Genomic DNA, 14,060 nt, shown 5'->3' on the forward strand with positions numbered 1-14,060 from the left:
CTTCTCTCTCTCTTTTGAGTATCAAATCTCTCTGTCCCCACATTGACTCCTCCTTTCCTTCTCCCTCACTCCCTCTCTCTCGTCACGTCCTTTAGTTTCTCTCTTCTCCTCTTCTGTTCAGACGTCTCATCCGTCGCTCGTCCTCTTGGTGGATCTAAGCTCAGTTTGTTTCTCCAGGTTTGGACCATGATTCTTCTGCTGCAGAGCTCCACAGATCTGACCCGTCAACGTCCATCTGACCCTCTGCAGGTGAGTCCTGGTTCAGTCCTGGTTTAGACCTGGTTTAGTCCTGGTTCAGTCCTGGTTTAGTCCTGGTTTAGAGTCTGTCTTAGTCCTGGTTTAGTCCTGGTTTAGAGTCTGGTTTAATCCTGGTTTAGACCTGGTTTAGTCCTAGTTTAGTTCTGGCTTAGTCCGGGTTTAGTCCTGGTTTATAGTCTGGTTTAGTCCTGGTTTAGTCCTGGTTTAGTCCTGGTTTAGAGTCTGGCTTAGTCCTGGTTTAGTCCTGGTTTAGTCCTGGTTTAGAGTCTGGCTTAGTCCTGGTTTAGTCCTGGTTTAGAGTCTGTCTTAGTCCTGGTTTAGTCCTGGTTTAGTCCTGGTTTAGTCCTGGTTTAGTCCTGGTTTATAGTCTGGCTTAGTCCTGGTTTAGTCCTGGTTTAGAGTCTGGCTTAGTCCTGATTTAGTCCTGGTTTAGTCCTGGTTTAGAGTCTGGCTTAGTCCTGGTTTAGTCCTGGTTTAGAGTCTGGTTTAGTCCTGGTTTAGTCCCGGTTTAGTCCTGGTTTAGTCCTGGTTTAGAGTCTGGCTTAGTCCTGGTTTAGTCCTGGTTTAGAGTCTGGCTTAGTCCTGGTTTAGAGTCTGGTTTAGTCCTGGTTTAGTCCTGGTTTAGTCCTGGTTTAGTCCTGGTTTAGTCCTGGTTTAGTCCTGGTTTAGTCCTTATCTTGCTTGGCTGTAATAAACTCAGGATTCAGTGACAGGTGGAATTTCCTCCAGTTCCGTTCATTCTCAAATCTGAAACAATCTGAATCTGAAGAGAACTCAACCTGGACTGAACCAGGTCTAAACCAGGTCTAAACCAGGACTAAACCAGGATTACACCAGGACCAAACCCTAAAGCAGGTCTGAAACAGGTCTAAATGTGGTCTGAACTCTGTGTCTTTAATTCAACACTTTGGTCCAAACCAAATGATCCAGAAAAACAGGATTTACTTCCAAACTCAGAGTCTGTGGAATCCGGTCTTTTGTGCAACATCAGGTCCAGTCTATTGTCCCTGTGATAAATGTGTCCCTGCATTTGACCCAGTGTCTCTGTGTTAAACCTGCATTTGACCTGCACTTACAGACTCGGTCCTGCTTTAGTCCTGGTTTAGTCCTGATTTAGTCCTGGTTTATTCCTGGTGTAGTCCTGGTTTAGTCCTGGTGTTGTCCTGGTGTAGTCCTTGTTTAGTCCCGGTGTAGTCCTGCTTTAGTCCTGGTTTAGTCCTGGTGTAGTCCTGGTGTAGTCCTTGTTTAGTCCCGGTGTAGTCCTGCTTTAGTCCTGGTTTAATCCTGGTTTAGTCCTGGTTTAGTCCTGGTTTAGTCCTGGTTTAGTCCTGCTGTAGTCCTGCTTTAGTCCTGATTTAGTCCTGGTGTAGTCCTGCTTTAGTCCTGGTTTAATCCTGGTTTAGTCCTGGTTTAGTCCTGGTTTAGTCCTTGTTTAGTCCCGGTGTAGTCCTGCTTTAGTCCTGGTTTAATCCTGGTTTAGTCCTGGTTTAGTCCTGGTTTAATCCTGGTTTAGTCCTGGTTTAATCCTGGTTTAGTCCTGGTTTAGTCCTGGTTTAATCCTGGTTTAGTCCTGGTCTAGTCCTGGTGTAGTCCCGGTTTAGTCCTGCTTTTAGTCCTGGTTTAGTCCTTCTAAAGTTTATGAATCAAACTCAGCTCCAGGTCGATCTATAACATTAATCTTATGTGATAAAGAACCGTTTAACTGAATCTGTTATGTCACATTTTTATATTTCTTATGTTGATCTAAAAATAAATATTTGTCTTTTGTTCTTCTTTTTTCTTCTTGTTTTCTGCTTTTCTTCTCGTCCTGTTGTTTTCAGCAGAGACGCCTCAGTTTGATCTGAACTGGACTCTGTTTTGTGTCCTCTAATGCTCCACTGCCTCCTCTCTCCTTCACTCACTCTTTTTCCTCTTCTTCTCCTCCCTGTAACTTTGTCTCCTCCCCTCCTCCTTCCCTCCCTTCTTCTCTCTGTCTCTCCCTCTCCTTTTCTCTCCTCTCTCCCTCTATCTATCTCCTCCCTCTCTCTCTCCTCCCTCACCCTGCCTCACTCTCTCTCCTTCCTCTATTTTTATCCCTTCTGCTCCTTCTTTATATATTTCCTCCCTCTCTCCTCTCCCTCTCTCTCCCTCTCTTTTTGCCCAATCTTCTTTTCTCTCCTTCCTCCCTCTATCTCCCCCTCCCTCTTTCTTTCTCTCTCTCTCTCTTTTTCTCCTTCCTCTCTCCTCTCCCTCTCCCGCTCTCTCTCCCTCTCCTTTTCTTTCTTTCCTCACTCTCTTTCCCCCATCTCTCTCTCTCTTTTTCTCCTCCCTCTCTCCTCTCCCCCTCCCTCTTTCTCTCTCCCCTTCTCCTTTTCTCTTCTCCCTCTATCGCCCCCTCTCTCACCCCTTTCTCTCTCCCTCTCTCACCCCCTCTCTTTTTTGCTGCCTCTCCTTTTCTCTCCTCACTCCCTCTCTTCCCCCTTTCTCTCTCTCCCGCTCTCTCTGTCCCTCTTTTTTCCCTCTCCCCTCTATCCTCCCTCTCTCTCCCCATCCCTCTCTCTCCTCTCTCTTTCTCCCACTCCCCTTTTCTCTCCTCTCTCCCTTCCTACCTCTATCTCCCCCTCTCTCTCTTTCCTCTATTTTTATCTCTCCTACTCCCTCTCTCTCTTTTTCTCCTCCCTCTCTTTTACCCCCCTTCCTCCTTTTCTCTCCTCTCTCCCTCTATCTGTCTCCTCCTTCTCTCTCCCTCCCTCTCTCTCTCATCCCTCTCTGCCTCTTTCACTCCCCTCTTTTCTCTTCTTTTCTTTGTGGATACTGAATAATTAAAGAGCTGTTGTGACGTGAGGCTCAGGTTCAGTTACATCTGCACCACATTTATCCTCTGGAACAGACACACGCACTGCCCTGGTGTCCTCGAGCAAGACACTTCTCCTGCGTGAGGGTTCAACTCTGTAACATCTGCATCTTCTATAACACACACACATAGACCTTGCCCTCGTGTCCCTGAGCAAGACACTTTCCTCCTCTCCCTCCTGTGTGAGTGAGGGTTAGATTCCCCACGTTTACCCTCACTCTGTTTCACCTACACGCAGACTGCCCTTGTGTCCTCGAGCACGACACTCCCCTGTGTGGTTGCTGGTCAGACGCTGGGGGCGTAGAACATCGGGCACGTCTCTGTCCCTCTGTCCCGGGACGGCTGTGGCTCTGCTGTTTTCTGAGGAGGAGGAGACGTTTCAGGAGGATCCAAATGTGTCTGAGCACAGGAAGTACAGATCAGGAAGGTGCTCTCCACTTCCTGTTTGGATGAGAGGTGTGGTGTCAGAATCAGAGCAGAGTGTGGAACTTTTTTTGATTAGTCTGGAAGTACGAAGCCCCTAAAAAAAATCTTTGTTGTTCGTTGAAACCAAAAAAAGAACAAAATCGACGATTTGTCCTTAGAAAACGAACTTAAACTTAAATCACACCCATTCTGCAAAGTGGATATTCATACATGTTTGAGTACTGTCTTTTCTGGAAAATAACTCGTATTTTTTTTTCATAGTGTGGCCGGGGGTGTGACTTATACTCAGATGCGATTTATATGTGAAATATATGTTTTTTTCTTCATTATTATGCATTTTTTGGCTAGTGCAACTTATACTCCAACTCCGGTGCGACTTATACTCCGGTGCGACTTATACTCCGGTGCGACTTATACTCCCGTGCGACTTATACTCCGGTGCGACTTATACTCCGGTGCGACTTATACTCCGGTGCGACTTATACTCCCGTGCGACTTATACTCCGGTGCGACTTATACTCCGGTGCGACTTATACTCCGGTGCGACTTATACTTCTGTGTGACTTATACTCAGATGCGATTTATATGTGAAATATGTGTTTTTTTTTTCTTCGTTATTACGCATTTTTTCGGCTAGTGCAATTTATACTCCAGTGGGACTTATACTCTGGTGCGACTCCAGGAAATACGGTCATCTTTAATCGCTTATTTTCAAGACGCCATTTTGACAATCTACCTGCGTTTTCACCTCGACCTGTACACGCCAACTGTGACGTACGAACTTCTTTTCAGTTTTATTCTCTTAACCGGTGATACTCGTAGAATTCGGCAGTGCATCATTGCGTAGTCATTTTAGTCGCTAGTGTGATGTGCAGCTGTCCATACGAGCGACCAACAGCGCGCGGCAATTTGTTGTGATGACGTTTACGATGTCATCTCCCACTGGGCGCCGCAGTTTTCTAACGTGGAAATCGTTTTAGATCAATATTGTGATTTAAAATGTGCAAATTACGACATATTGATCCACGGGCGTCAGAGATTATAACTACAGAGCAGACACGAGCGCAGTACGTCAGCTTTAAAACACCAACATCAGGAGTTACACGGCAAAAACTTAAAAATATACAAACTTTAGATAATATTTCAACGGATTTATTTCCATGACAAACCTAAAACTCATGTCTCGTGCTGTCACTTCCGTTTTTTAATTTAAATAAAAATGTTCTTTTGCTATTTTGGTCCTTGTGCAGCTATGTTTCATTTTTTAATACTTTTTATGCAATTTGTGAATTTAAATTAAAAAAAATATAATAAATCTAAAATAATAAATCTATTTGCATATTCCAAAAAATTACAAAAAATATAAGTGTGGAGCATAGTGGGTTTTATTTTGTATCGCTTAAAGAACATTTATGCAAAAAAAATGGCCGTGTTTAAACATTTTAATCGTGTTTTAATGTTGTTTCCTAACCAAATACTGTACACACCTGGAGTTGTGTTTTGATCATTTACGCTTGTTTCATCGAGCGACTAATCTGTTCTAATCTTCTCTGAGCACTCAAAAAATTTAAAAAAAACATGCTCCCCCTATCCCCCTGCTCCTCCCACCTGCACCTGTTTATGCAAATTAACCTGTGACTAAAGAATCTATAAACAATTACAACATAAAATTAGCATAAATAGTGTAAACAATAACACAATTTTAACTAGTTTTAACTCAATCTGTTATAATGTTGTTTCCTCATCACAAACAGACCTGCAGTTGTGTTTTGTTTCATTCAAATTCTGCATAGTTAGGCTTCTCTCAAACAGAAAACACTCTGTTCCACCTTGTGATGTCATCGGGTAATACAGGAAGTGCTTCGCTGTGTGCGTTTGAACTTGAAAACCACCAGTTCATGACATCACAAGGTGGAACAGAGCATTGCTTTGGAGATGTAGACAGAGTAATAATAAAGTTTTACTCAAACACAGTGGTGCAATGTGCTGTACTTAAGTATATGTTTTAGGTATCTGTAGTTTATCTAAACATTTTACAGTGGATACTTTTTACTTTTACTTTACTACATTTGAGAGTAGTATCTGTTTTTTTTAACTAGACTGAAAAGTAAAAGTATTATTATTTTTCTCTAAGACCTGCAGAAAATCAACATAATTTTAGCAAACACAAATATACAAAAAAAAATAAAAAAATAATAATAATTAAAAAAAATAAAATAAAAAATAAATAAATAAATAATAGCGAGGAAAAAAAATATACTCAGTTGTTTCCGTTAAACAAAATTCAGCACAAATCTTTATTAAAATCACTACTTTTGAATCCTCATAAAACCTCAAAATACATGAAATACTTTGAGGAGGTAACAACTTTATAACATAATTCCTCGTAATATAGGACCTTTAATGGACTTGTTTCTTTTTTGAAGTCGTTTTAGATCAATATTGTGATTTAAAACGTCCAAATTATACCACACTGATCCCCGGATGTCATAGATGATAAAATAAATAAACTCGTGTGTCTCTGCATCAGGGTCACACATTATTAACCCCACACAGAGCGCCCCCTGCTGTCCTTCCACACAGCTGCATTCGTGTCCCTTGTTTATTTAATTTGACGAGAAAAACATAAATCACACGTGTGCATCACTCACTCGGATCATGAACGTCCTGTTTGACCATCGGGACACAGCACTGCATGATAACAGTCGTTTAAACCTGATGCCCTCTCATCCTCCTGTATCCCTGTGTGTCAGATGCCCTCCCACCCTCCTAGATATATATATTCTTGTGTGTCAGATGCCCTACCTGCCTCCTATATATGTTTCCCTGTGTGTCAGATGCCCTCCCCCTCTTCTGCATCTTTGTATGTCAGAAAAGGAGAGAGGGGAGGAGCAGGAGGAGGAGGAGAGAGGACGTGCGACAAACAGGTGAGCGGGGTCAGAGGTTACAGGCAAACACAGGTCAGGTGGTCGCTCAGGTGTGAAATCCTCCAATCAGCAGCGAGCAGAGCAAACAGCAGCATCTGTCGTCATCGCCCGATTTGGCACCTTTTTAATTAAAGTCGTTGAAATCTTCAAAACAAGTTTATTCTGCACGGCCGTAGACACAAGTATCACTCAACATCAGAATCAGTTTTATTGTCATTATCAGTGAATATCATTTACTTACAGGAAGATGCTTGGGCTTTATGGTGGAACATGATACAAAGAATGAACAGTTACTATAGCAACTTCAGCGCCAAAGTTAATGTGAAAAACGAGACAGATCAGGCAGTGACGTCCGTCCCGTTCGCTCACGTTTGAGTCGTGTTTTGCTCAATGGTTATTTTAGTTTTTACTGTTTTAATCTGGACGCATAAAGCTGCACTGTGTAACTGCGTCTCCATGGAGCTGTTACTGCTCTGTGTGGAAATACAGGAAGTAAAGCACTTCCTGTATTACCCCATGACATCACAAGGTGTTTTCATTTTGAGAGGCACCTAAATATACAACGTTTGTGTGATAAACCTGTGTGAATGAAACGATTTAGGCCATTTAAACTCATCTGTGTCCATGACGATAAGCAGAAACACACTAAGACAAAATACAGGTCTGATCTGTGGGGAGGCGTCTCAGTGAATCATACGAATGACTGTTTTTCTTGATATTTTAAGCAGTAAAAAGACCTATAGCCAAATTTAATACTGTACTGTGGAACATTCCAGGCAAAAAAAAATCACATCACCATGGAGACAAGTAGGTGGCAGACCCTCTACCAGAAAAGTTGCGCAGTACATCTTTAATTTCATCAACTTCATCCCACCAATCCCCAACACGCAGCTACTGTTTTAGCCTCATTTAAAGTGAGTGTGAAAGGTTAAAGGTCATATATGACGAGCATTCACATTCACACACGTTTGTGAAATCCTGTGTTATTAGTCTGTCTGCATCTACAAAGCTCAAAATGCTCTGTTCCACCTGGTGATGTCATGAAGTGGCAGTTTTTACACATGACATCACCAGGTGGAACAGAGATTTTTTTTCCTTTTTCTGTCTTCCTCTTGCTCCCCTCTGTGTCCTGTCTCAGTTCAATTCATATGATGCTAACTCTCTCTCCTCTCCTCTCTCTCTCTTCTATCTCTCTCCTCTGTCTCTCTTTCCTCTCTCTCCTCTGTCTCTCTCTTCAGTCCTGATGATGCTAACACTCTCTCTCCTCTCTCCTCTGTCTCCCTCTTCAGTCCTGATGATGCTAACACTCTCTCTCACTTCTCTCTCTCTCCTCTGTCTCTCTTCAGTCCTGATGATGCTAACACTCTCTCTCTCTTCTCTCTCCTCTGTCTCTCTTCAGTCCTGATGATGCTAACACTCTCTCTCTTCTCTCTCCTCTGTCTCTCTTCAGTCCTGATGATGCTAACACTCTCTCTCTCTTCTCTCTCTCTTCTTTCTCCTCTGTCTCTCTTCAGTCCTGATGATGCTAACACACTCTCTCTCTTCTTTCTCCTCTGTCTCTCTTCAGTCCTGATGATGCTAACACTCTCTCTCTTCTCTCTCCTCTGTCTCTCTTCAGTCCTGATTATGCTAACACTCTCTCTCTCTTCTCTCTCTCTTCTTTCTCCTCTGTCTCTCTTCAGTCCTGATGATGCTAACACACTCTCTCTCTTCTTTCTCCTCTGTCTCTCTTCAGTCCTGATTCCTGATGATGCAGTCCTGGTCCAATGAGTCCCAGTCCGGTTCAGACCCGCTCAGACCCACTCTAGACCCAGGACCAGACTCGGATCCAGACCAGACTCGGTCCAGGTGTGTCCTGGGGGCGGTGCCTGTGGTCTACTACACCGTCCTGCTGTGTGTGGGGCTGCCAGGTGAGACCCTGTCAGACCCTGTCAGGTGAGACCCTGTCAGACCCTGTCAGGTGAGAGGGTTATTTTTTTTTCTAGGAAATAGTATTCATGAATTTTAATTTTAATTTTAAATGGAGCTTGGAGCTAAATCAATGTAATCTGTGCATTGTCCTTATTTTTATGACGGGTTGGATTACTCATTTTACTAAAACACACTTATGATCATTATATTTAAGATTTTGCTCCCTCCCAAAAATATACAAAAAATAGATAATTAAATATAAATAAATAAATAAATACTTTTTTAGGTTAATTTTTTTTTAAATAAACAAATTTAAATAAATAAATAAATATTTTTTCAGAAGTTGACCATTTTTTAGGTAGGTATATATATATATATATATATATATATATATATATATATATATATATATATATATATATATATATATATATATATATATATATATATATATATATATATATATATATATATATATATATATATATATATATGACATCACTAGGGAACCAACCATATATTGCACCAGACCAAAACTCGCTCTCCAAAAGTCTCTCCTCTCACAAAATTAGCTCTCTGTGTCTCAAAGCTAACAGTTACTTTTATTAAAATCGTAAAACCTAAATTCAATATTAAAATGAAAATAAAGACTCCCCATTTACTTTTATCTGTAGAAGACTTCAGTTTGTGGTGTTATGTCTCAAAATTAGCCTTAGCGTTAGCACTGAGACACAAACATCTGTCTTTCTGAACATAAAAGTGTCCTCTGGTGAAGTATTTATTTAATTTGTGTAGTTTTTAACATGTTGCCCACTGCTTCATCTTAGCGTAAATCAGCAAAAACTAAATAGCGACCAAATTGAACAGGAAGTAGTGACGCTAACAGTGAGGTCGCCGGGCGCTGTTGTGCACAGAAAATATTAGAAAACACCTTTATTTTGTTTAAAGTATCAGAAAAATGTGTTTCTTGTGTAAATTGTGTCGAACTTTTGTACAGAATTATCATCAGTGACGTCATTAGTGTTTAAGAAAAGTCTAAAACTCTCTACTTCCTGTTATTTTCAACATATTTCTTCACAAATTACTTATTATTGTCCATCTTTCATTGAACCAAAAACTTAAAAAAAAAAAGTTGCCTGTAGTTGTAGAGAAATGGCTGGTCTCTACAAAGATATCAGCAATAAATCAAACCCGAGACCTGCTTCACCGATAGAGTTATTGATCCGATCAGCTCTCCCAGGGGTCAGAGGTCATAGCTGAGGAGACGAGGAGACGAGGAGACGAGGAACTATGAGAGGAGGAGAGGAAGCATACAGAGAAAGATGCAGCTGCAGAGGAAGAATGAGACAAACCAAAAAAAAGACTCCGACAAAGAGAGAGGGGAGGGAGGAAAGAGGAGGAGAGAGGAGAGACAGAAAGAGAGGGGCAGAGGGGGGAGAAATAGAGAGTGAGGGAAGGAAAGAGACAGAGATGGAGGGAAAGAAGGGGAGAGAAGAGCCTGCTGTAAGACTTTGGTGTAACTCTGGTTTTGTGAGACAGAAACATCCCGAGGTTCTGAAACATGACTTTCTTTTGGAGACACAGCATTATGATCTCTCCCCTTCTCTCTCTCTCTTTCTCTCTTTCTATTTCTCTCTCTATCTCTCTATCTATCCAACTCTACGCTCTGTAGTAACCAGTATAATGACTCTGTCGCTCTCTTTGTCTCGTTTTCTCCTCTCGTCTCTGTAGTAAACAGTATAATGTCCCCTCTCACTGGCTCTCTCTCTTTCTCTCTCTTTCTCTCTCTCCTCTCAGTAGAATGAACCCTCTTCTTCTCTGTAGTAAACAGTATAATAACCCCCCCTCTCTCTCGCTTGCTCTGTCTCTCTTTCTCCCTCTCTCCTCTCCTCTTCTCTCTGTAGTAAACAGTATAATGAGCCCTCCCCCTCTTCTCTGTAGTAAACTGTACTGTGACAGCTCTCTCTCTCTGTTTCTCTCTCCCTCTCTCTTTACCGTAGTAAGCTGTATTGTGACAGATCCCTCTCTCTCTCTTCATCGTAGTAAACTGTATTGTGACAGATCCCTCTCTCTCTCTCTCACCCTCTCTCTCTCTCTCTCTTCATCGTAGTAAACTGTATTGTGACAGATCTCTCTCTCTCTCACTCTCTTTCTCTCTCTCTCTCTCCCTTCATCGTAGTAAACTGTATTGCGACAGATCCCCCCCTCTCTCTCACCCTCTCTCCCTCTCTCTCCCTTCATCGTAGTAAACTGTATTGTGACAGATCCCCCTCTCTCTCTCACCCTCTCTCTCTCTGTCTCTTCATCGTAGTAAACTGTATTGTGACAGATCTCTCTCTGTCTTTCTTTCTCTCCTCTCCTCTCTGTTGTAAACAGTATAATGAACTCTCTCCCTTTTTTCTCCCTCTTTCTCTCTCTATTGCTCTTTCTTCTCCGTAATAAACAGTATAATGACCCTCTGTCTCTCTCTCTCTTCTCCGTAGTGAACTGTACTGTGACTGTGACTGTACTGTACTCTCTTCTCTCTCTTCACAGTATAATAACCCCTCTTTCTCTCTTCTCTCTCTTTACAGTATAATAACCCCTCCTTCTCTCTTCTCTCTCTTCACAGTATAATAACCCCTCTTTCTCCCTTCTCTCTCTTTACAGTATAATAACCCCTCCTTCTCTCTCTTCACAGTATAATAACCCCTCCTTCTCTCTCTTCTCTCTCTTCACAGTATAATAACCCCTCTTTCTCCCTTCTCTCTCTTTACAGTATAATAACCCCTCCTTCTCTCTCTTCACAGTATAATAACCCCTCCTTCTCTCTCTTCTCTCTCTTCACAGTATAATAACCCCTCTTTCTCTCTTCTCTCTCTTCACAGTATAATAACCCCTCTTTCTCTCTTCTCTCTCTTCACAGTATAATAACCCCTCCTTCTCTCTCTTTACAGTATAATAACCCCTCCTTCTCTCTCTTCTCTCTCTTTACAGAATAATAACCCCTCCTTCTCTCTCTTCTCTCTCTTTACAGTATAATAACCCCTCCTTCTCTCTCTTCTCTCTCTTCACAGTATAATAACCCCTCCTTCTCTCTCTTCTCTCTCTTCTTTCTCTTTACAGTATAATAACCCCTCCTTCTCTCCCTTCTCTCTCTTTACAGTATAATAACCCCTCTTTCTCTCTCTTCTATCTCTTTACAGTATAATAACCCCTCCTTCTCTCTCTTCTCTCTCTTCACAGTATAATAACCCCTCCTTCTCTCTCTTCTCTCTCTTCTCTCTCTTTACAGTATAATAACCCCTCCTTCTCTCCTCTCTCTTCACAGTATAATAACCCCTCCTTCTCTCTTCTCTCTCTTCACAGTGAACTGCGTGACGTTGGCCGCTCTGTACCGTCTCTCCTCTCGCTCTAAGTCTCCGCTCTACTCCTTCCTCATCTCCATCACAGCGGCGGACATCTTGGCTCAGGTGTGTCTTTAATAGCATTATAAGACTGTAGACAGGTCGTAGGTTACAGGTCGGAGGTTACACTCATTTTTCTTGGCTCAGATGTGCATCATTTTACTGTAGTCTGTATTTCACATCTTCCTGTTGGAGACTTGGCGAAACTTTAACCAAATGAACTGTTCCTAAACCAAATCCTAACCAGATTTTGAAAAAGTATATTGTCAAACGCTGTGACTAAAGTGTATTTAAGGTCATAGGTCATAGGTCATAGGCATAAACTGTATAAAGTAGTGGGCTGAGGGAGTGTGACGTCATCCACATTGTTTGACTCCAAATGAAGCTGGTCGAGGCTTGTAGTTAAAAATACTATTATTACAGGCAGTCAAACGTTTTGCTAACGTTAGCAGGAGTGACCTCTGAGAAAGATGACACCTGGTTTGTCTGTTATTAATGTTCATATCTTGAGTTACAGACACAATAGTGAAATAAAATCCCAGGATCATGTAGAGCAGGTTAAAACCAACATGTTAAGGCCAAAATGACGAGTCAGACAGCAGCAGTTACAGAGAGAGGAGACATTTTTTTTCAATAGAAAGTGAATTGGAGCCAGAGTCGATGGATTAGCAATGTCCAGAGATGTGCACAGACTGTGGTTAAAGGTCGTAGGTCACCTGTTCACCTCTCTCAGGTGTGCATCGTGCTGGTGGACTTCCTCTTGGAGACGGCAGTCTTTCATCGTGCCGTTCCTCCTCTTCTTCTTCATGCGGTGAGCGCGGCGGAGTTTGCCGCTAACCACGCCTCCATCTGGGCGGCGGTTCCTCTGACGGTGGACCGGTACGTGGCTCTGTGTCACCCCCTACTGCACCGGAGGATCCGCTCTCCAACCCGGACACGCCGCACCATCGCTGTGGTGATGGCGCTGGCGTTCGCCTCGGGGATCCCCTTCTTCTATTGGCCAGATCTGTGGAGGACGCAGGCCCCGCCCTCTCGCTGGGATGCTGCTCTCATCTGGAGTCATGTGACCATTATCTACTTCCTGCCCTGCTCCATTTTCCTCACCCTGAACTCTCGCATCATCTGGACCCTGCGGCACAGGTGAGAGCCCGTAACCATGGAAACACCACACTCTGACCAATCAGGGACCAGTGTCAGTTTAGCACCTGTTTGACCTGAGCGAGTAAAGACGAGCCAATGAGAATGCTCCAAATGAGGCAGAGTGGAGGTTCAGGAGGTGGTGGTAGGAGGGGCTAAAGGAGCGCTCATGATGAGGTGTTTCTTTTGCTCCTCAGGTCCAGACTGAGATTAGACCCTGGATCAGATCTGAAGAACCCACTGAGAACTCCCTCCTCCCCTCTCCCTCCACCCTCCCCCTCTCGCTCCCCTCTCCCTCCCTCCTCCTCCGCTCGCTCCCTCCCTCCCCCCTCCTCCTCTCCCTCCCCCCCTCGCTCCGTGGCCCTCCTCCTCTCCCTCTCGGGTCTCTTCTCTCTGCTGTGGGGCCCTCGGGTGCTGGCTCTCCTCTTGCATCTCCATGTTGCGACTGTAAACCGGTCGTGGAGAGTGCACCTCCTGTACGACCTGTCCAACATGGCCGCCATGCTCAACACCGCCCTCAACCTGCTCCTCTACAGTGCCACCAGCCATCCAATCAGACGCACCGCACGCAACATAATCTGCGAGGTCATCAGGGGGCGGGGCCAACGCAGTCGAGAGGGCAGCAAGAGCCAGGACCCCGACTGAACCAGGACTGAACCAGAACCGAACCAGGACTAAACCAGGATTTAAGCAGAACTAAATCAGGACTGAACCAGGACTGAACCAGGACTAAAGTAGAACTGAACCAGGACTGAACCAAGATTAAGCCAGAACCGAACCAGGACTAAACCAGAACTAAACTAAGACTAAACCAGGACTGAAATAGGACTCAATCAGGACTAAACCAGGACTAAAACAAGACTAAACCAGAACCAAACCAGGACTAAACCAAGATTTAAGCAGGATTAATTAGGACAGAACCAGGGAAGAACCAGGACTGAACCAGAACTAAACTAAGACTAAACCAGGACTGAAACAGGACTAAACCAGCACTGAACCAGGACTAAACCAGGACTAAAACAGGACTAAAACAGGACTAAACCAGCACTAAAACAGGAGCTATTCACTGATAATGTGTAGAACTAAACCGCAACTGAACCCAGACCACAGTAGGACTAAAGTCGAACTCAACCCGGTCTAGACTGTCCAAACTAGTCCAGGACTAAACCAGGACTAGAACTG

At 43.3% G+C, this 14,060-nt stretch overlaps 2 protein-coding genes across 2 annotated transcripts in view; both read left to right on the forward strand.

Moving 5' to 3' along the window:
• ptenb (phosphatase and tensin homolog B) overlaps positions 1–14,060 on the forward strand; it is a 128,653-nt gene that overhangs the window by 43,501 nt on the left and 71,092 nt on the right. The gene's annotated exons all lie outside the window — the stretch shown is intronic.
• gpr142 (G protein-coupled receptor 142) lies at positions 8,195–13,532 on the forward strand. Its single transcript, XM_033984295.2, has 4 exons — positions 8,195–8,354; positions 11,704–11,807; positions 12,475–12,882; positions 13,218–13,532. The coding sequence occupies exons 1-4, from the start codon at positions 8,195–8,197 to the stop codon at positions 13,521–13,523; spliced, it is 978 nt and encodes a 325-aa protein (XP_033840186.1). The 3' UTR covers positions 13,524–13,532.

Source organism: Periophthalmus magnuspinnatus, chromosome 19 (genome assembly GCF_009829125.3).
Source record: "Periophthalmus magnuspinnatus isolate fPerMag1 chromosome 19, fPerMag1.2.pri, whole genome shotgun sequence".
Taxonomy (NCBI): domain Eukaryota; kingdom Metazoa; phylum Chordata; class Actinopteri; order Gobiiformes; family Gobiidae; genus Periophthalmus; species Periophthalmus magnuspinnatus.